The sequence below is a fragment of the Panthera tigris genome, chromosome C1, assembly GCF_018350195.1.
Source record: "Panthera tigris isolate Pti1 chromosome C1, P.tigris_Pti1_mat1.1, whole genome shotgun sequence".
In the NCBI taxonomy this organism is placed as follows: Eukaryota; Metazoa; Chordata; class Mammalia; order Carnivora; family Felidae; genus Panthera; species Panthera tigris.
The window spans coordinates 165370283-165393659 of NC_056667.1; the positions used below are offsets into that span (position 1 = coordinate 165370283).

General features: G+C 38.7%; 1 protein-coding gene across 1 annotated transcript in view; it reads right to left on the reverse strand.

Annotated features, from left to right (window-relative positions):
• The window catches only part of TTN (titin), a 277250-nt gene extending 258061 nt beyond the window's left edge, over positions 1 to 19189 (reverse strand). Inside the window, 13 exon segments of the mRNA XM_042994799.1 lie at positions 1718 to 1855; positions 2343 to 2480; positions 3099 to 3236; positions 4617 to 4748; positions 5775 to 5915; positions 6593 to 6745; positions 7100 to 7427; positions 11666 to 11910; positions 12006 to 12091; positions 12564 to 12851; positions 14298 to 14501; positions 16698 to 16801; positions 18989 to 19189. Coding sequence (XP_042850733.1) covers positions 1718 to 1855; positions 2343 to 2480; positions 3099 to 3236; positions 4617 to 4748; positions 5775 to 5915; positions 6593 to 6745; positions 7100 to 7427; positions 11666 to 11910; positions 12006 to 12091; positions 12564 to 12851; positions 14298 to 14501; positions 16698 to 16788 — 2082 coding nt within the window. The 5' untranslated portion in view covers positions 16789 to 16801; positions 18989 to 19189.
• Positions 19190 to 23377: the final 4188 nt, after the last annotated feature.

Here is a 23377-nt window from a genome sequence, read left to right on the forward strand (position 1 = left end):
ACAATGAGAAAACTCAGGCTCAAAGAAATGATCATTTGCCGACCAAAATGTACAAATATGTAAATCTTGTTCTGAATTTAAAACTTATGCAAAAAAAAAAGAATCTTGATTATGGGTAGGATATTTCAAATTGGGGGAGCATCTATGTATTTTTCCCTGAGTTAATGCATATCAAGTCCACATACAGCTATTGTTTCATAGACAACCACAGGCGTGTTTACTTTGGTTCAATTTACTTGTCCTCTACGCTGGTACCACTTTTACTTCTTAGTGGACTCTAAGCTCTCTCATATTTTTGGAACCTAGATCAGCAGGAAGAAGAATTGGAGTAGGAGACCCCAATTCAGAGCAGTTAAACACTGAGAACTAATTTAGGCAAAGCAACGAAGAGTGTTACCTAATCTGGCTCTTCACACCTAGAAATGCTAACTGTTGCACTGGAGGAACTGGACAGGGTCTAATCAGCTCTAATGTTTATTGACCACTTCAGCGATTAAATGAAACACTAGGAACACAACGACTCATGCTGGATGAAAAGTTATGGGTGCTGGTGATAAAATGGGATGAAGCAATGCTTTTCACCTCCACAGCATCAGTTTTCATCTCCTCATGAAAAAGATGGATTTGTTCTTGCTTAATAGCAAATCCTTCTCTAGTCCTTGGCAGTGTGGCTGGTTCAGTAGATTTTGCAGTGGTAACTACTACTTTGGGTACAGATATTTTCTCAGCTTCCATTCTTAGCTAATTTTTAACAACAAAAACAAGACAGTCAAATTTATGTGATTCAGAACAAACAAAAATTTAAATACAATCTCTCATGAAGTATGTTACGTATTAGAATCTCCTTTACCAATGAGATTTCTGAAAGGCTGATATGCCAGTCAATATCCTACTTGGTTAAGTGTTTGGAAAGTTGACCTTCAATCATGCCTTAGGAGAAAACCCAAAAATGTAGAGACAGAAAACAACACTGAGAGAAATATAGACAGGACTCAGCCATGACACTAAAGAAATTGAGTTGCTCATTTCCAAATACTATATTGACAACAAGGAATAAAATTAGGTAAATAGCTTATTTGGGGTAAATGGCAGAATCATAGGAAGTTGGTTAATTCATGGAGATTCATAACTACAAATAAATGCTACAAATAAAGTTTTTCATGGCTAATGCGCATTCTAGTTGGAGGATTCCTTCGCTAGACTTGATACTGCATCTTGTTAGCATTAGCAGTAGTATGGCGGGCTTTATAATTTTCTCATCTGGTATTTACAGAAAGAAAAAAGATAACCTTTCACCTGAAAAAAACTGATGGGTGATTTCCTGAAATAAGTCCATACTTTACGAAGTAATATATTGAATTCACGACCCCTCAAACCACACATATTCATGACAGTAAGTAAGATTCATCACTTACTCATACTTTTTTCTTTAATATTCACAGGATATCTTAAAATCAGCCTGCATGCAATTTTAATCAACTTCCAGAGAACTTATAGATGTTAATAATAAAAAACATGGAAAATAATAGTGAGGAGATCAGTGGGAGAGGAATATGTAGTAATATTAACAATAATAATTTGGTTTTTTAGTTTCCAATTGTTTAATCATCTAAACAATGAATTCGGTTAATAGTGTCTCATACAGAAGAAACTCTTGAGATTGGGTATTAATGTATTATCAAAGAGGGGACTTCACACTTGGAATAGCAAGCGTCACCTTTCCATGAGTAACTTGGATTTGTTCTTGTCTACTGGCCACTCCTTCTCTAGTTCTCAGTATTGTTTCTTGTTCTTGGGCTTTACCAGTAGCAACTGCTATTGTAGATAAGGCAGTTTTCTCAGCTTCCTTTCTCATCTGATTATTACAGTAAAATCAAAGTGTCAATTGCACAGGGCTTTAGACACACATGGTATGACCCTTCCCCCCCTCCTAGTGGGGATGCAAGATGAAGTTATTCGGGGTTAACTACACAAAAGAAGTTACTTGACAATGTTTGCATATATGGACTGGGAGTCACAAAATTTAGAAATGTTAAATAAAAAAACCCACAAAAATCTCTCCATTTGATTCTATATCTTGCTTTTTAAGAATCAGGTTAAAAATGCTAACTTTCATGCAAAGAATAATGGTTGAATAAAATGAGTTATCAATGTTACAGATGGATGAAAATCAAATGTACAGATAAAATTAATTGTAAGCAGTCACACATTTACCATTGTGCTTTTAGTCTGGGATTCAGAAAGGAAAATACAGACTACCAATTCATAGAACATCATAGTTAACAGTTTACTAGAAATTAGTTTAAAGATAAATTTTTCCCATCTCAAATATCTGTATTCACCTTTTCCTGAGTTATTTGAACTTGCTCTCTTTTGGTAGTGATGCCTTCTCTAGTTCTTGAAACTACATCTTGTTCTTTGATTTTGGGTGTGGCAACTATGACTTTAGGCACCACTGTTTTCCTAGTTTCTTTCATTATCTGGTCATATGATAAATAGAAAGGTGAGAAAATGGTCATTAAATTTCATACAGCCTCTAATAAAAGAACCTGAAGTCAAAACTGAGAAAGGAAGCAAATGTCTTCCTGTTCCCGGACATTTTCATCATGCTTAAACACATAATGTGAGTTACTTTGATCTTCCTTACTGTTTTATTACATAACAATATCAAAATGAGTGCAGTCTAAAAGAAAAACTTGTGATCAGCAACAAAAGAATAAAGGATGCACTTCTCTTTCCCACATTTGTCTTACTATAATCCACGAGAAATTCCATTAGAGTCAAAAGCAACACATACTTTTACATTTTATCAATTGACTTGAAAACTGGAATCTACGGCAATAGGAAGATATTAAAGTGAACTATCATATCATATCATGTTAGTAACAACCCCAAGAAAGTTTGAAAGTTAGGAATGAAAAGTGGCAGTGAAAGCTGGAGAGGTGGCAAAGGGTTCGTGACAGATTCTGAGGGAGTTTTCTATTTGAGCTATAAACAGAGGGGGTGAAAAAGTGATGATTAAGACCCATGATGACAATGGAGGCAGCCTGCACATGAAGTGATGAAGAGTGAATTTCACACCAGCAGGAAGTCATCACCTTTTCATGAGTCATGTGCATTTGATCATGTTGTGTGGCAACTTCTTCTTGAGCTCCCAGGATTGTTTCTAGTTTTGTGGACTCTGCAGTGGCAACTACCACCATGGATGCGGCAGCTGTCACGGCTTTCTGTTTTATCTGATTTTCAGAGTAAAATAAGGGTTTGAGTTTCAACAGGCACAAAAGAAATGGCAAGATACCCTTGCAACATCAGAAGAATACAAAATGATTAGCTCTGAGAAAGAATCACATTTCCATTTTAAGGGCCAACACTTAATGGTTTAAAACACAGACTTTTGTTTTCCTGAAAAATAGTCTATAGGCTTCTTTTCTGCCCACCTGCTCCTTAGCAGATTGTCCTAGAAACTGAAAAGTTCTCATCTCTGGGACATGTTGACACTCTAGGACACCCAATGAGTGGCCACGGGCAAATGGCTGGAAAACTATGGTCAGGCTGAACTTGCCAGTAAGTGGCATCGCAATGGCAACAGGCATTTCTATGCTCTTGATTATGCCAAGTAGAGTTCTTGGGCATTCAAAGTCTCTCACTCACTATAAGGGGATGGAAATTCATTCAATAGCTTCTGGCCAGCCTCCAAAGTGTATAATGTTCTCAGCTAGACCTTTGTAAAAAGTAGCTCTGGGATCAGCAAAGAACTTGAGATCAAGATAGGTGAGTGCAGGCACCCTCCTGAACATGAAAGAATTAAAAATAGATGCTTCTTTCCTGACACGTTAAGGTTTGATGTCACATGTGGAAGAGAAGTGGACTTTAGTGACACAGGCTGTTCTCACGTGGCTGTATGGCACCAAAGCAGCAAACGCTTTAAAGCATTTTCTTGAAGAAGTACCAGTCAACCCTGATGTCCAACATTTCCTCACTCTCCCTTGATATTTACATGGGAGTGTTCATGGCTGGTGTGTGTGTGTACACAACATGTCTTACAACCTAAGCGACTGAGGGCTCAGGCTATCCATTAAAAAACTGTACTTGGGGTAACTTGATTGGGGTGATATCTATCTTACACTTAAATATGCGCCAGAGGGATGCCTGGGTGACTTGGTTGGTTAAGCATCAGACTTTGGCTCAAGTCATGATCTCATGGTTTGTGAATTTGAGCCCCGCATCCGCATCAGGTTTGCTGCTGTCAGCACGGAGCCTGCTTTAGATCCTCTGTCCCCTTTTCTCTCTGTCCCTCCCCATTTGAACTCTCTCTCTCTCTCTCTCAAAAAATAAACATTTCAAATAAGTAAAAAGTTATGCCCTAGAAATGTCATAGATGTGCCCCCAAACTGTTCTAATAGACAATCTCCCCAAAATGGATCAATTGAGTGAAAAACTGCAATGAAAACAGAATTTCCATCATGAAAGAGTTTCCGTACTAGACAGAGAAACAACAAAAAGAAATACACACACAGGACTCCTCCATTTAGAGTTTCTGGTCATAGGGCACAGGCAGCTGGCTAGAATGCATTATTTGTCCATGAATTACAATGTAATGACAAAACTGGACTTACTGTTTCTTGAGTTACTTGTTTTTGTTCTTGCTTTGTAGTAATTTGTCCAGTTACTCTAGTTTCTTGTTCTTTGGCTTTGGTTGTAGAAATTACTACTTTTGGTACAAACGCTTTTTCAGTTTCTTTTCTTATCTGAAATCAATGATCAGAACAAACACTTATTGTCTCCTGATCTCGAATGGAAGTGACATAATGTTTATAAAATAGAAATTTGAAGAAAGGAGTAAAATCTTCTTTTTCTGGACAGATCACTAAATAAATTATCTCATTTGCCTCAATAGGACCACACTCCTTCTCTGCCTCAACCATAATTTATGCTGCTCAGGGGAAAAAAGGTTGATTTCAACACCATTATCTGAATTGGAGAGTTGTCTTCTTTGAAAAGACTTTCAATTTTTACTAATGGATATATGGCAATACTATTCTATGCCACTTCTGTCATCTAAAGGTTGATCTTAAAGAATAGGATATTAGAATGAAAGGCCTTAGAATTTGTCCGACCCTTTTATTTTATATATGAGAAATCAAGTATGGACAATTTACAATCTGCATTCATATGTTATTTTTGCTTTGAAAACTTTCTTAATTATGATGGTTTGGAATATATCAAGACTTACTTTTCTAAAACTGAGACATTACAGGGAGAAAGTTTTACACATATCTTGGGCAAGATGTTTTCCAAATCCTTAACCTTCCAAAGGAGGCTGTTTGGATCCGGATGCCTAAGGTGTGTGTGTGGGAGTGGGGAAGCAGTTTTCCCCTTTTGCCTCTTTGCCGTTCTCAGACATTATCCCTGGCATTCAGGATCTCAGGGTTTAAAGGAGACGTGAAAGTTCATCTTCACAAGATGCCCAGGTGGCTCAGCTGATTAAGTGTCTGACTCTTGATTTCAGCTTGGGTCATGAGCTCACGGTTTGTGAGTTCCAGCCTTGCATAGGGCTCTGTGCTGACAATGTGGAACCTGCTTGGGGGTTCTTTCTCTCTCTCTCTCTCTCTGCCCCTCCCTACTCATGCTGTCTCTCTCTTTCTCAAAATAAATGAATAAATAAGCTTTAAAGGAAAAAAAAAAAAAAAGAAAGTCATCTTCTCAAACCACCCAGCTGGCTCCACTGGCTGAAAGCCTCACCAATTGTTTTTTTAAAAAAAATGTATTTTCACCTGTTCGTGAGTTACGTGCACCTGCTCTTGTTTTGTCGTAATTACTTCTCTGGTTCTTGATTTTAATTCTTGCTCCTTGGCTTTATCGGCAGCCACTACTACCTTAGTTACAGCAGTCTTCTTCTCTGCCTCCTTTTTAATCTGATTTTCAGAAGAGAAAGGAAGGAAATAGTTTCATGCACCTTATATAAAAACTTACAATAATAAATCAGGATAAAGACATAAACGTCACACAAGAGAGGATAAGGAGGAAAGCTAGAGTGATTTTAAACTACATAAAAAAAAATCTATTCAAATAGGAGGTGGGAAATTATCCTCGATTTATAACACTTTTCAGCCATGAATCACATGTCACATTTGAGGTAAGTAAAAGCAAAGGTCTCTTGGGGAGGCTTAGAGAAAGGTAATGTTTGCCCTGCAATAGTGGTTTCTGTGCCTGGCTCTGCAGCTGAACTCTGGATTGACCGGTCCAGAACTAGAGAAATGAATGCGCATACACTCCTCTTTGTTTGGCTGACTTTTTGGGCCACGCTTTGCCTGTCTTGACCCAGGACCACTTTGATACTTTGAATTCCTTCTCTGGCCTCCTGTACTAACTCTCTGATGGCTAACTCCTGTGTGTTTTCCTGCCGGACATGGACGAGGTAGTCAGGTAACTTCTCTCTTGAACACCCTGGGTATCTCAGGCCATCCGTTGCTCAGAGTGTCCTAGAAACCCGGGCCACATTGGGCTCAGGGCTGTCCTCAAAATGACTGGAGCACTGGTTTGCCATGGGATCGCTGCATGCAAAGCTCGTTCTGGCTGGCCACATGCATACCTGTTCTTGAGCAGGTTGGATGTGCGTGGCAGTCGTGGTTGTCCTCTGAGCAGTCTGCTCTACAGCGCTGATGACTGGTTCTCTCACTCTGGCCATATCAACAGCAGCAACGACGGTCGCAACAGCTGCACTTTTGTCAGTTTCTTGTTTCACCTGGATTGGAAATGACCAAGTCCCTTTTTAAAATGACATGCCCAGCAGCAAATACAAGAGTGCAATGGAAATGAGCAGCTCTAGTAAAGCATTCACGGGACAAGCATTTGTCATTGCCAAGAGATATAGCGCGTGTACCGTTAAACCCCGTATTTTATAAAAACCTGACAGATTAGAGCCTTCATCCCCATTAAAAATGATTTCACAAAGCACGAGCCAGATTTGGTCTTTAGTTTCTGTTATGTTCCCACGTGCATATGCATTTCCCCTCCAACCTCCAGAGACGGGGCTTCGTGGCAGGGTTCTGGCTGGAGAAAGCAGCCATGAAAGGAAACAGGACAGCTCTGACAGTACCTCTGCAGCACCAGTAGCCACAGCCCCGGCCGCGAACGCAGCACTGGCCGACACGCCGGCAGCAGCTCCCGCTCCTCCGCTGATGGTCACTTGCTCCTGGATCCCGTATCTCCCTTCCCATCTCTCTTCTGTTCTGATCTGGGTGGCGCTTGTCACCGTGGTTTCTCTCATCTCAGCCTCGGACGAAGCCACATAGCCCTCTTGCTTCCAAGGGGGAGGCACTTCGGGGCCTGTGGCCGTGCTGGGTGTTGGAGTCTTCCGCATGAGTAATGGAGACCTAACAGATCGGATGGGAGACGTGGAGATCCTCCCGGCCGGAGACACGGACCTGAAAACCCAAGGGCAGAGGTCAAGAATGCCAAGACGGAGAACTCCTCCTCGGGTCATCAGATTTGAATAATGGAAGGAAAATCTGGAAGTGTTTAAGGCAGAGTTTAAAAACCTGTGCCTCAATAACTGATTCAGAGGCTAACAATGTACTTGATTGAAAGTAATGTGTTTTAAATCTCAGTAAGCCTTAATCTTATCTTCTGTAACTCCGTAAGAGAATCAGACTGAATTCTAAGCTAAAGAATTCTGTGCCCTGCCCCACCTTCTCACCATTTAAAAAAAGTCATGGCAGCAGGAGGTCTTGAAAGACAGCCAAAGAAAGGACATGGTGAATATGGTAATCATAGCTCTCAATTTCTTTGCACTCTGAATTCTGGTGAGTGAGGGCATGTCAGACAGGTGTTGAACAAAGAAAGGTGTCTGTAATCAAAATGCTTGTGCAATTAATTCTAGGCTAAATACGTTACACCTTTCCTCATGGCTTTCACATGCCCACAGACTCTGTGAAGCTCCAGGCCAGGAGGAAGCATTCTTGGTACTTGGCTTTACAGAGCTTTTTAGGGCGTAGGCTGTGCAATGCACTCTGAAAACTGCCATTCTGGTCAAAACATGTTGTGAACCGCTCTTCTTAATTTTCTCTGTGTTTACCTTCAGGCTCATTTTGTCGGACTCTGGACTTCTTTTAACATCCATGTAGCTACTGTGGTAACTGGCTATTTTGAAATCCAAGGATCCCACAGCGTTATTATTATTATTATTATTATTATTAAATTGATAAAGTGCTTCTTCCAAAATAGTTTTCATTGTTTTTTTTGTGTGTATATCCAAAGTGCAATAGCATCATTTGAAGAATCTAGGTGTAAATCCTGGCATTTACAGCCAAAAAAGACAGTCCCTGGTCTTCAGCAGTAATTCGAGGGGTTGACCAATTATTTTAAGACAGTTTTCATAATTTAATTCTTGATCAATTCTTAATTTTTCCCTCTAGGTGGCAGTATTGCCTTATCATTGAATTATAACTACTACCCATAGAAAAATGTTTATAAACGCTCTCTGGCATTAAATGAAATGACTATTCTAATTAAGGTTGAAGATACAGCTGATATCTGCTCTAAATTACAGAGTAACTTAATAGTACACTAAAATATTAAACAGTTTCATGAGGAAATGTTTAGTCATTTTCTTGAAGAAGGGTTTTTCTTGGTGAAAATCAATTTACATTTTATAAATGAAGTTGTAATCAACTAAAGGGAAACCCAGGGGGACATGTCCCTATTTTAAAAGTGACTGCATTAGAAATATAACAAAGACAAGTTTAGAATAATGAGGGTCTACACCAACTGATGAAAAGCAAAGTGACATGTACTTCCAAGTTTCAACCTGTGCCTTACTCTTGCTGTTCACCATAAAGTGGGCTTATTTCAAAAAGAGTTAAAGACATGATTAGCAAGACTTGAGTGATTAGCAGCAGGCTGCAGGTAAGCCCATAACTGTGGAAAATCAATGTAATTTGTGTCATTATAGGAAAGTGCTTATTTTTGCTCTTACAATAAAAAGTCATCACCTGGTCACAGCTAGATACGTGTACCTTATTCAACAAAATATGTTTGCCTTACTCTACGACAAAAATCAAGATTAAACCATTAGGCATTTTAGGAAGGAGTCTATCTTGGATAACCATTATTTGCTCCACAAATTGCTATTTTTATTTCTTATTTGAAAGCAAATTTCAGGGACCAAGTAATGGGGATTGTTATTAATGAACTGCCAGAACTGCTAAGACAGTCAAAACGCTCCATGGAATCAGGAAAGCTCTGTAATTTTCAATGACCCTTAGGCTTGGATTAAAAATATAGTGAGGTTGTTATCTCCCCCAGATATTCACATTTGGCCTGTCTTGTGATTTCATGGTGTGCAAACTCAGAGCTAGCCTGAGACAGAACACTTTATTTATTTGATAGTCAGACATATTTTTAAAACTCAGCTTTTTGTTCAAGGCTTCATATTAGTGTTTGTCAGAACCATTAATTTTCAAAGTGGCCAATATAATAAAATTTGGAAAATATCTAGCATTTTTCATATATTTGTTGGACATGTACATTGTCTCCTGTGTGAAATGCTTGCCTTCTGTTCATTTTTTCCCATTTGTGTTGCTTATTTATTTCCTTTAAAAATTAATTTGTGGGGAGGGTGCCTGGGTGGCTCAGTCAGTTAAGTATCCAACTTTGGCTGAGGTCATGACCTTTGGCTGAGGTTCATAGGTTCCAGCCCGCGTCGAGTCTGCACTGTCAGTGTGGAGCCTGCTGGGGATTCTCTCCCTCTTTCTCTGCCCCTCCCCCACTCACACTTTCTCTCAAAATAAATAAACTTAAAAAAATAATTTGTGGAAGCTTTTTAATGCATTTGGCACTTAGTCATTTGTCGTAAGTATTGCAAACATGCCCCCCCTAGATCTACTGCTTGCATTTTGCTTCTATACGGGGTCTTATCGAGCATCAACATATATAGTTGTTTAAGTTATGCACTGTTTCTCGCTTGTACCATTCATATTGTAGCTATAGTATATTTGATACAATACTTTTATGGCAGAGGCAATGAAATATCTTGAGGAAGAGGCACTTCTAAAATATTTTCGCAAATGCACTGCTTGGCTTAGCAATGACCTTACTTTTGCCATACATACATTTTTATTTTTGTATAATTGAATCTCTAAATCTATTTTTAAAAGCTCTCCCCTACAAATGTTTCCCCAAATACTCTCATTTTTTTTAGTTTTTATTTTTTAATTTAGCTTTTTAGTCAGGCTGAGATTTATTTTGTACATGGTTTGAGGTAGAGATTAATATTTGTTTTCTTCCAAATGGATGGCTAATCAGGCCAGCACTCTTTATCAAGTAAAATACCCTTTCCCCCACTGACCTGAAAAGTCAGTTTGATTAAAAATGGAATTTCCAGATACTTGAATCTATTTCTAGATGTTTTGTTTTGCTTCCCTAATATGTTTTCTATTCACCTACCAATACCATACTGTTTTGATTTCAGTAACTCAAATAAGTTTGAAAATTTTTAGGTCAGCTATCTGGCTATTGTCCTTTTAAAATTGTTCTTGGCAGGGGAGTTTTCTCTACATTAAAAAAAGTCATAGGGGTGTCTAGGTGGCTCAGTTGGTTAAGTGCCCGACTCAGTTTTGGCTCAGGTCATGATCTCACGGTTGGTGAATTCGAGCTCTGTGCTGACAGCATGGAGCCTGCTTGGGATTCTCTCTCTCTCTCTCTCTCTCTCTCTCTCTCTCTGCCCCTCCCCTGCTCATGCTCTCTCTCAAAATAAATAAATAAATATGAAAAAAAATTTTAATCATATAAATTGGCTAAGAACACTCTTCTAATTCACTCCAAACTGTGTACATTTTTCTGATCATCATATTAAAAACTTCAGCAGGTTAAGCCAAGTTCCAAAGTTTCAAATTTGTTATGGATAATTTACACTTGATTATATAATTTCTGAGCCCTGATGATACATGCTCACTTTCTAAAATACTTCCATATTAACTAAGCATAGAAACCCATTTTATTTTCCACATAAAATGACATAAACATATGCACAATATTTAGAAGACTTTACTTACTACCAGAGCATAAGAACATTTGTATAATTATTTTCTATTTACAAGGAACCTTTAATTATCTCACTGGATCTTCACAACACACCTTGAGATCTTTCTTGTCGTGATTTTCTTTAATTTATAAATGGTATGACTAAGACCTTAAGCAAATTATTTAATTTCTTTGGCTCCACGCAACTTGCCTAACTATAAAATTAGGAATGATAATTCGTAGAGGTTGCTACGACTATTTAATGAGATAATATGTATAGAATGCCAACCAAATGTCTGATTGAGAGAAAGCGGTCAATATATAGTAGTGACTATGTCAGGTTGATTGAACATCGGGCTTCCAACCCTAAATTCTGTGCTCTTTTTATTTTGCTGCTTTCTCTTGGCCCCTAATGCAGATATTTGTTAAATGAAATACAAATAGGAATTCAGAAATGGGGTTTATAAAGTCTTCCAATTTACCTGTGGACAGTGAGGATTTGTGAAAATCGTATTCAGCACCTTTCAGCTTACCTCCTTTATCACGTGCTACGTTTTTTATTGCTTCCTTCTATTTCTCTTCTTGCTGGATGAAACCTAATTGAAAAATGCATAGTGACTTGCTCTCCTTTGAAAGGCTTTACCTGACAGGAGATGGGGTTGGTGCCCGCACATGTCTGACCGGGGAAGGAGAGTGTCTGATGGGCGATGGGGACTGCTGTCGAGCCAGCTGTGCTTTGGCAGCAATGGAGGGTGGTGTGGGAGACCTTGACTTTGGCTTAGGAGGGATCCTGGGAGGTGTTTTATGTGGCAGCTGTTGCCCAGCGGCACCATCTATGACCATCTCAACTGTTGCAATTGATCTGGCATCAAAGTGGGCTTCAATCTTCTGTAAAAGAAGAAGACAAAGCCCACGTTGAGGAGGAATAGTTGGTGAAGCCACAATCTGAAATCGGTTTGAAAACCGATAGTATAGAAAAGTACCTTTTCAGTTCGGGTCTGTCTTGTTTCTGAAATCTGAGCAGTCGAAACAATTGTCTTTGTCTTTTTAGCGGGTACTACTTCTTCACCTGTCAGAAGGGAAAGACAGGTGTTTAGCAGGGCGACCCATTTCTAAAGAGATTATGTTAATTCTGTCTATGAAGTCAGTAACATTTTCTAGGTATTTTGATGGAGAAAAATGCATAAGGTTTTGGATTTTGCGTTAATATACATCAGGTTTTAAAATACAATATGTTCATTATTGGGTAAGAATTTACTTAGAACCGTATTTTTTCACATCCATTATTGGTCAACAATTTGAAAACACAGATGACTCAGCTGAGAGACTTTCTAGCTTCTAATGGGCTTAGTAAACACAGATTGCTTCAATGATTATGAGCTCCTGCTTGGAATCTCAGAGACTTTTCACCCATGCTGAAAAGCCTGCTTTTCTACTCGCAGTTTCCCCAAAGCCTTCGAGGGGAGCCAGGACGGCCTCTGGCTCCACTTCCTCCTAGATCAGCACTCTCTCCTCCCTGTTACTCAGTCTCCAGCACGCACCTTGAACCAGTAATTCGGCAGTGGAAGTAGCTCTTCCAACGCTATTGGTGGCATTTACTGAATAGGTCCCGGAGTCTTCGGGGTATGCTTCTGCAATCAGTAAGCTGTAGAGGTCGCCTTCTTGTGAAATTTGAAAATCAAGGGAGCTCTGGATTTCGGCTCCGTCCCGGTAGAACTTCACCACAGGTGTAGGGATTCCGGTCACTCTCACTTGGAGTCGCACTTGGCTTCCTTGTCTCACGGTCATGCTCTGCAGTCGTTGAACAAAGTTGGGTGGTGCTGTCTCTGCTGCAGGGGGAAGGGAGGAAAATCAGCACTGCAAGCCAGGGTGCTCCAAATAGGTTATTTTTAAACGATCACAGCTCCGTTTCCAAAATGAGGCGATGACTCTCTGAACCAAACAACCTTGACTGTCCTTGAGCCCAGCTCATGCATATGACAGCGAAAAAGGAGCCAGAAGATTGCAGAAGGCAATCCCACAACCATATTTTATCATATTCGCTTTGTTTAGTTTGGCAGTTCTAGGCCACCACAATTTTTTTTTTTAAAAAGCCTAGATGTCATTATAACATTTTTAGAGAATATTTTGGACACACCTTCCCAACCTCACATCTAGCACTATATTAACATGTTAAAATAATTTTTATATATTTCAGTAAGTTGCATTAAAATGAATCCCAATGGCTGTGATAAGTGTACCCGTGACTTATAGAATCATTAAATTTTAATTTAATGTTAAAAATCCTAAATTACCTCCAAATTGATTAGTATTCAAATAACCCAAATATTTACTTGCATTTAAAATGTTAATCTAAATAATGACATGATTTAATGTTAGTTAGGCTACAGAAAGGGGATTATTTGGTTAATTACACTGAAAGAAATTTTTAGGAATGTGAAGAGAGAATGGGATTAACTTTGACATGTATTTGAGTAATAAACAACCTGTCACCCCTGTGAATTTTCCATTTCTGAATTTTCTGGATAAATGTTAAAGTTCACATGCGATGTTCTTGATACACCTTGTGTTTAGATCAGTAACAGTCCTATACTTGAACATGCCGGCAGTATAGTTTATTGGATAATCATATATACCGTTCCGTAGCTGGTAATGCAGGTACTGTTTCTAGCGTGTAAAGTAAGGCGATGTTTCATGTATTAATGTCTTACCAGGAAGTAAAGGATGAAGGAAAATGACAGAGGCCATGAAGAATAAGTAGTAACTTTTCCGAGGTAACTGCGTCATGCATTTGCCTTTTTCTGTGTAATGTCTACCGTGTACTATTATTAGAAATGGAAAGTAAGTGAAGCATTATTGAACTTTATAGTCGAGAGCAGTTTTCTTAAATGGGTGGTCTGTGAAGACTTGCCTCAGTATCATCTAGGAGCTTGTTAAAGCGTAAATTCTTGATGATGTACCTGTTTCCTTAGTAGGCTTATAAACAAGGCTTTAAGCTTTTCCGCTTGCTCAGAAACATGGTTTTTAATATTTCCTTAATATATTCTTGAGTGTTTAACATGTGTATAGAGGAAATGTTCTCAGCCACTTTTGTGCTGTCTTTTGAGAGGAAAATTGAGGCAAACAACTTTGCTATCAATTGAGCCTCCTGGGCCCCTCTCTAGATTTTAGCCACATCTACTTGTCCCTCAGTAGCTCTTCCTGGACCTCCTTTCCCGTGTGCTGGAGAGGCCCTGGGGGCAGAGCAGAGGACAGATGCGTCTCCTCCAGCCTACCTGTCACGAGAAGCTCAGCAGTACTAGTCGCTTGTCCAGATCCATTGGTGGCTCTCAGGGAGTATCTTCCACTGTTGGCTTTAGTCACGGCGGGGATCGTCAGTCTAGCGCGGCCATCGCTAAAGGAGATCTGCACGCCGGGCAGAGTGGAAGTGGAAATTGCCTGGCCATCCCTAAACCAGCTCACCTCAGGAACTGGGAAACCTGGAGCACAAATACAATTCATCTTTATGTTGGAATGGGGCTCTGCAATGTCCTCTGCTCTGTGCTGCTGCGTTCACCATCTTGTCCTAATGGTATGAGCTCCCCAGAGTGTAAGGCCATTTAATGATGAGGAAAACCTGACAGCCACACGATGAAAGGGTCAACTTGCAGACAACGAGGAGGTCTGTGGGTTCATGTAGAGGTCAATACCTTCATTTAATAGGGAAGGAGACTGAGACCAAAAGAGGCTCAGTGATTTTTCCAAGGTCCCTCGGCCAGCAGTGGCACATGGACGATTAGAATCTCCAGCTCCTGCCCCCCGTCCCAGGTTCTCCCTGATGCAATTTAATGGATGGCATTAAAATCATGAAAGGGATTTATAGAAGTGCAGAGCCAAGGAAACTTTGAAATAAAAAGTGACTGTTGTCCTCTTCAAAAACAAAGAGCAAAAGCAGCAAAGGGTCCGAAAGCACTGCCTAGCAAGCACGAGAGGTCAAGCCCGTCCGTGTCCGCCCTCTGTGGTTGCAGGGACACTGTCTCCTCGAACTCTCCTGCCTTTCAAATGTGTAATCAGCAAAAAACGCCAAAGTGCAGAGAGAGACGGGGTCTCATATAAATGACACAAAGCCAAAACTAGTCTTACAGAACAACATGTATACTTGGAGTTGCAGGTAGAGAAGGCAAATTCTCTTCAATTGTCACAAATTGTGGAGCTAAGAACCACGAGTACGTGGTTTGATATTTTAAGGATAGTAACATTCTGTACATTCAGAAGGCATGAGGCAAATTCAGAGCATGGTTTATTTTATTTTATATTAAACTGTGAGGTGGAGAAAATCAAGAGAACATTTGTTTCATTGTCCTTACGTGAACTCATCTCCCACCATGACCAAGGGAAGAGTTTATTTGCCTAATTCATGAATATCAAGTATCTTCAGTGCTGTTTTCCTGAGAATTTATTAGCACGGAGTGTGAAGGAATAAGAGGCTATGGGGAAGCAAGATCCCACTAACTTCATAAACAGGCAAAATTCCCACTGAAGCCAATTGCGTTCAGCTCAGTTCAAAAGTTACTGAGTGTTACAAGGTAAATAAATGTATTATTGTAAAGTCAGAGTTTATCATGCGTGAGAAGAATGGAGTTGGTCTCTATATGCATACACAATGGAAAATGAAGAATGACTATAGGATATTTGTGCAGTGTAAAGGTCTTATCCAGTTAGGAAGAAGATTGCTACATAAAATAGAAAAAATGAAAGGAAAAAGAAAGGAAAAGGAAATCTTATTTTATATCTTTATTATAAGCCAAAAAATATAAAAAGAGGGATAGTGCACCATGGAGGTGCATCAAGCTTGATTTTTAATCAATCCATACAATTTTACAGGACCAGTTACGATACTGCGGACAATATTGATTAAATAATTTTGAAATTATTTACAATGTAGTTTGTAGATTACCCTCATTTTTTTTTCAAAAGACAGTAAGTCCCAGAAATCATGCATTTTTTGGAACCACCTCTAATATGAGTTATGAAGAAGAAAAAGGGGGGAAAAAACCAGAAGAACTTTCTTTTAAATAAAATTCTAAAGTCAATGTTTATTTCTCTTTAATATATAGACCAGGGTGGCATATACTATTTTTTGTTGTCATTTCCAAAAGATTGGAAAACCTTTTAATTCACTAGAATCACTTAATAAAGATTGAATATACAAGAGTAAAATAATTAGGAGTTAGCGCAACACTGAAAGTTTTCTGCTTCTTATAAAGTCCAATGTATTGTTATTTCCCATTGTCTGGCACAGAGCAGTCAGCCCCAGGCTACTTGCCCCGCAGCTCCATGGCTGGCCCCCTACTGGGCTTCAGTTCTTGGCTTTCAGTCTGGCTCTGCAGCTGAACCCAAATATAGAATGACCAGATTTGGTTGTACTTAGCTGCTGGATTCTGACAGCAATTTTAATCCAATGCTAATTATTTTGCTCTGTGGAATTATAAATATGAATAAAACATTTTTAAGCCATTATATTGTCAGATTTTGTCAGTACTCTGTGAACGGTATACCCTTATATTGGCCCTCCATACAGTTGGACCAATTTTACAAAGTGGAAACATGGCTTAAACTTGGTGTCAGGTCATACAGCCAAGTTAAGGTACTGGGGAGAAGATGGACAAAAGGAAAGTGTGAAGGCGTGAGCTTACCACTAATGTGAGCCTCAAAGGTTGCGGTACTACCCTCCAGTACCACAACGCTTTGTAACGGCTGCTTAAACGTCGGTGCTTGAGTGGTCATCTTTTTAGGCACTCTGAAAAGGAACATAAAATAAGTTAGAATGTCACAGCTAAGGGCCACTCTGGAGCTACTTTGTAATGACAGAGACACACATTTTCAAAGAGATTGCTCCTTAGGTCGTCTGTGGGCCTAGAGTGATGGGTAGGCCTTCTCCTTTGTGGCTTGAATTTGAACATGGGCCCCTGTCTGAATTGACCTGAAGCTAACAGGGTAAGAAGTCTAAAGAGAAATGGGAAACAATTCAGGAGAGCAGAGCAAGGAGTGTCCTCTAGTGGTCAAAGAGGGAAATTCAGTCTTACCAAACGTGGGACACCAAGGTGAGAGAAAGAGGGAAAGTTGGAATTTGTGGGGGTAGAGAAGAACAATAAAAGATGTGTGGAAAGAATAGAATGAATCTGTGCATCAGTTCAATGGTTGAGAGACAATAATTAAAAAAAATTCCTTCCTCCCAATATCTTTTACTCACTATATCTCCATTTATAAAGTTGACATAGTTTCAGGCAGTATTACTTCAGGAAATCTTGGTGGCTACTTAAAATAGTCACCAACACTAAAAATTTGAACTTTGCAATTCTTTCCTTACTTGGAAAGTTCTGGAAAGTCTTGGTCACTATGCAAACCTTTCACAGACAGCATATAGTGCAGTCTATTTCTAATATTTCTTCACATTGTAACTGCTCAATAAATGTTGCTCCTGCTGAACTGCATAGGAACATTTAAACTCATGTGAGCAGGCCAACTTTTATACAGATCTGAAAGAAAAATACTGACTTGAGTACTTAATAAGGAACAAGGTACAAACCTGAAAAATGGAATGCTGATGTGAAGTGTAAACGAAGTTAAAAGCCCCATGCTTTCTTAACACGAATATTCAAAACCAAAGAAATGAATATGAAATTTGCAGCTAGGTCCTTTTTTAGTGGGAGAAAGTATTTTGTCCATAAGTTCCAGAGAGATTGTGAAGAATTTTCTGATGCATAAATACCTTATATTCAATTGTCAGTTACTTCATTCCCGATTTTCACAAAATTCCCTGTTCACTACGACTTTATGGAAAAATAATTTTTCTAGAAAATTCTGTACCTTACTGTACCTTTTTATTCTTTAGTTAAAAGAAAATGAAACCAGAATTCTGAGCCAATAAAATTTACACTTGGAAAATTCAAATAATATCCCAAAGTTTTGTGAATCTTTTGCCAAGAACTCCATATGGCATATTACATTGAGGACAAATAACTTTTTGTGTCTAACTTCCTCTGTTTACAACCTAGTGCATCTTCTAAAAATAGCTGTATTCTTTGACACCATTTATGTATTATATACCAATGTATTTACAGGCATTTATAATTAGTAATCTAAATCCAGGAAGATGGGAAGTCAAAACGTATTTAGATATTAAGTCTTTAAAATACTATTTCTTACCCTCAACACCAACATTTAGCTCATATATAACTTGCTTACGAACTAAATTAAAATGCATAATGAGATCCTGAGTCTTTTCTAAAACTATGATATAGCTTTCCCCCCAAATTTCTAAATATATTACAATTATCTTATCTAAATTGGCCTTTTATTCCTATTGGATAGGTAACTTTTGTTGTTTTAGCACTTGCTCTTGAAAGGCCTTTGTGTAATTGGGGCTGAAGGTATGCATCTAAAATGTCATGCTCCCAAAATAAACTCTCCAGTGTTGACTGACAGCAGGCAAGTGTTTTGTCACTGTCCCGCAACTGATACCTCAGCAGTTGATTCCCTTAAAAAGTCATCAGGGTGTAGCTGATGCCACATGCATTTTATCAGAGCTATTCTTGGTGTGTCTCACTTTATCACTGAGTAATATAACCTTGAACACTCTCAACAGACAAAGAGTCTATAACAGAAACAAACATTTCTATCACCATTTCTGACCTCAACTTTAACACTTTTAGAGTAGTAGGTGGATCTAAACAATTTGAATCACCGACTGTGCTGATATGCTACAGCGTTGAACTTTTTAAAGAAAATGGATTCAAATAATTGAAATTCAAATTCAAATAATTCAAATAACAGAACGGTAACAGCGACAAGTAGACAAACACTTCTGCGTCGGAACGTTTCATACATTAGAACAAAAGTTTGAATTGGGAACTAGAAATCAAGAAGGAAGGGACCCTACTGTTAAAAAAAAAAAAGAAGAAAAAAAAGTAAAGATGCTGCTCACCTGATTTCTCAAGAGTGCCCAAAAAGGGTGGGACTAAGCCCAAGGTTGCTTCTGAAACGACGTCCTATCTAGAGTTGGTTTTCTCGACCATCTCCGACATGAATCGGTGAGCCTCTAAACTTAAAAACAAAACTACACAGTCAAGACTGTGCAGTTTTGTTTTTCTATGCAATCCCTACACCCGAGGCGAGGCTGGGAATGCACGACTGCTCAAGAGCCAGGGCTGGGCTCTGCCCTTTTATTTACCAGATCTGCTGACAGCCCCACATCCCTAGGGCAGGCCCCTGGGTGATTGGCTGTCTTAGGAAAGCATGATGGGAAAGGGACCTATTTGGTGGTGTCACAGACCACCTGTTCTTCTGATTGGCAGTGCTAAATTTAGCATCTCAAAAGAGGCTTTACCAAGGAAATAGAAGTGTATTTAAAGAACAACTATTGAGGCTGAGAGAAGAGCATTTGTTAACATCTGCAAACACTGATTTGAGACTTTGTGGCAATAGCAGGCATTTGTGGGCAGTTATATAAAATAGCCTTTTACCTGACGGGCCTGCCCTTGTGAGTCAGGCCCCGCTCCTCTTCCCTTCCCCCACACAACCAACCAAATGTACCTGTCAATCAAGACAGCAGATGAGGGAATCTATCTCATGCATTAGACTTCACCTTCTTTGAAGAATGAGTGCCTCTAAACTTTAGCATTGAGAGAGCTCATTTACACTATCTACATTCTCCAGAATCCACTTGTACTTTAGGAAGAATTAAGTCAATGTTAATGAGCTAAGTGTTTATACGGCCCTGCAAGACATAATGTGGAATGACAAAATCTGAACTCTGCTTAGATTTAGTCTATGCAGTATAATGATTTCACTTTTTTTTTCAGATTTCATATCTTTCTGGCATTAATATTTACAAATGTGCATGCACTGTTTCTTAACAAGTAGCGAACTCTTCTGTTTAAATCATCCATAGGGTTCTTTTTTCCAGACACATGAAGGCTGCTTTACTTATCTCTGGAGTTTGCTGTTACTAATGGGAAGTGGTTAGGAAATGATATAGTTGCTATTTTAGGACTGAATTTAATTTCAAGCAAGAGATATTTCAAATAGAAAAGAGCATACCAAAAGATCTTTATAATGGTTCAGCCAAGAGATTTGTAAAACTTCACTAAGAGGGAAGAAAATTGTCCTGTTGGTAATGGAGAAAGACTTTGTTTAATAAAATAGACAAAAATTTTAAAATTTAAGCTCAGTTTATTTGTGTTTTTAGTAAAAATGTTCTGGGTTGTGGAAGAACATGGCCATGCATTATACTTTTCAACTTCTTGCATATTTCATACTTTATAACTATTTATGTCATGATTAATTTATTAACATTGAACGGTGCTAAACTATACTGGAAAACTAGTGTAGTACAATTATATACATAAGATGACACCATGTATTTACTTAAAAATCATCTCCTTTACTTCAGAGGTGATATCTGTATTGGTGGCATCATTTTTCCCTCTATTGACTCTACCTTCAATAATCCTGTTTGATTGACTTTTTCAGAAACAACTAGTTTCATGTCGTATGTCTTAAAAAATATTCTCAAGAAGAGACTCATGTTACAGGCAAGCTGCCAGTCATAAAGCAAAGTAAGACTAGAAATGTGTGACCTCTCTGATTTGGGGTGTTCACCAATTGGCTATCTATTTAAAATGTGCTTGTGCACGTGTGTGTGTGTGTGGTGTGCATGTATGTATATTTTTTAGGTTCATTTGATCTAATGTGAAGCATGTTAATGTCTTGTTATTTTTGTTGGAACCAAAGTCAAAGCCCTTTATTTCTTCTGGGAACTAGAGGGAACGAATGGGTAGAATCTTGAAGCTTGCGTCATCTGGTGCAAGCTGGTGCAATTCAGGGAGCTCAAGAGCTGGGAAAATGGGCCATATATTATAAACATAAGGTCCAGTGTCTGCCTCCAAAGTTTTTTGTCTATTCACTGTTCCTGAACATTTCTAGACTTTGCAGTATTGTCAAGATCCTTGCCTTTTGATATTTACATCCTTATGTGACATTCGGAGTTAAGAAAGAAAGGAAGATAGGAAAGAAGGAAGGAAGAAATAAGGAAAGGACTAGTAAGTAAATAACTAACATACTAGTCTAGAAAGAAGCTATATTATTTTGGATTAGTGAACAGTAGTGGACAGCACATGATATCATGGTAAGCATTAGTTTTAAAATTAAGTATGCCATAGTTGGAATATAGTAAGCTAGCCCAGTGGAAACCAAATACTACTCAGATTTGAGGAGTTTGCTGATGCAGTAAGATCTTAATTTACCACCCTAACAGTGGAGCAGAGTCCCATAGATAATCCAAAACAGCTGATAGTTCAAATATAATGCCTACTTAGTTTTGGAATGCATGGTGTGATTCTTTTTGAACATCAGTCAAAGCAATTCAATAAATTTTTATTAAGTATATGCTCAGTGCTGAATGCTATGCTAAATTATAATTCTGGATTCTGTCATCAGTCATTCACTCAACAATATCTGCTGAATAGTGATTTTGTGTCAGGCATTTTGCTAGATGATGGCTAGATACCCATGACCAAGAAGATAGTTGTGGTTCCTGCCCTCTTGGGGATTGTGGTCTAATAAATTCAAATAAATTCTCAGTAATTTTGACTGAGACCTAGACTAGGATATGCATAAACTCAGGCAGTCACTCCATCTACACAGCTGGTGGTGGTGCCAGACTCTGTTTATACTACACAGAACAATTTACCAAAGGAAGGACTTACTGGGGATAGAGAAATGGGTACAGTTTTCAAAGCTAATGTAAGAGTCCTTTCTGAGAGAAAAGAGTAAAATTAATGTATTTATAATTCATTAAAAACTTTTGTGTGAGCTCTTACTCTGTTAAATACTGTTCAAGCACAGGGATTATAGCAATGCACACAGCAGACAAGAATCTCTGCCCTCAAGGAGTTTGCATTTTAGTAAGGACAATAGTATCTAATAATATAACTATATAGTCTATAGATTTATCTATACTCATAAAGTATTTCAAAACTGAATATAAGCTCATCACTGAGCTTGTAATACACAAGAAAGGAGTAGAGCAAATTTAGGAAGTGTACAGGGAGGAACTGGTCACCCAGAAAAACCATTTTAATGTATTATCATCTGTGTTCCTTGAGTTATAGAAGCAGACAAAGTTACACTGGGGATATAAGAGGCAAGAAAGTACTGGTTGAAATTCAAGAGAAGATTCTCTTCATCCCACTTTTACTAGCTTGTTTAGTAGTAAGATCAACTTGATTGATTTCTAGTTATTGATAGGTGTACGAATAGTCCCCAACACATTTAATGCCACATAAAATTCGAAAAGATTATTTTAAACACATAGGATACTTCTGCCAAAATCAGAAAGATCTTCGCATTTCTTAACAGCACTGACTCCAGAGACACATGGAAATTCACTCCTACCCTATGTGGGTTTGGGCAACTCACTTGAATCCCTGAGTGTCAGATTTGTCAGTTGGAAATTGGGGATTATAATATCCACTTCAAAGTGTTATTGGGAAGCTTAGGTGATAAAATGAACATGACTGTGCCCAGGATAGTGAGAATCTGACACTTAGTGAGCATTTTGCTTTTTGCTACTGCCAACTGGGACCCAAATATAATCATTTCTGTGCTTAGTAATGTGATTTGATCAATTATTTAACTACCTGGCTAAATATTCTAAGAAATCTTTGAAAAGTCCGACAGTGAACTCATAGAAACACATACATCCTTCCCTGAAGGATCTCAGAAGGTGACATGACATTTATGCATAGAATTAAACTACCACAACCTTAAAGAAGAAATAAGCTGGATTTCTGGAGGCGTGGGACTGGAGACCACAAACCAGATCAGATCCAACCACCAGCAGATGCTCACTGGAGGTGATATTGTTGTCAAATAATAAGCTTTACACCCACTGAAAGGAGGCAGCCTGGCTCATTTTAAACAGTAACTGCTTCAGACACAGAACCTAAAAATTAAGGGCTTTTTTCAGGGTCAATGTGTTTGGGGGCCGAAAAATGCTTTGCCCTGAAATACAAAAAGGAATCTGCAGAGGTGAAAAATAATAGATGCTTATCAAATGTCTGCAAAAGAAGACATGTAAGCTAGTCAACTACATTTATGATGGGTATGCTTAAAAAAATTTTTAAGTTTATTTGTTTATTTTGGGAGAGACAGAGAAAGCAGGTGGGGGAGAGGCAGAGAGAGAGAGGGAGAGAATCCCAAGTAGGTTCCACACGGTCATCACAGAGCCCCATCTCATGAACCATGAGATCATGACCTGAGCCAAAATCAAGAGTCAGATGCTTAACCAACTGAGCCATCTAGGTGCCCCATG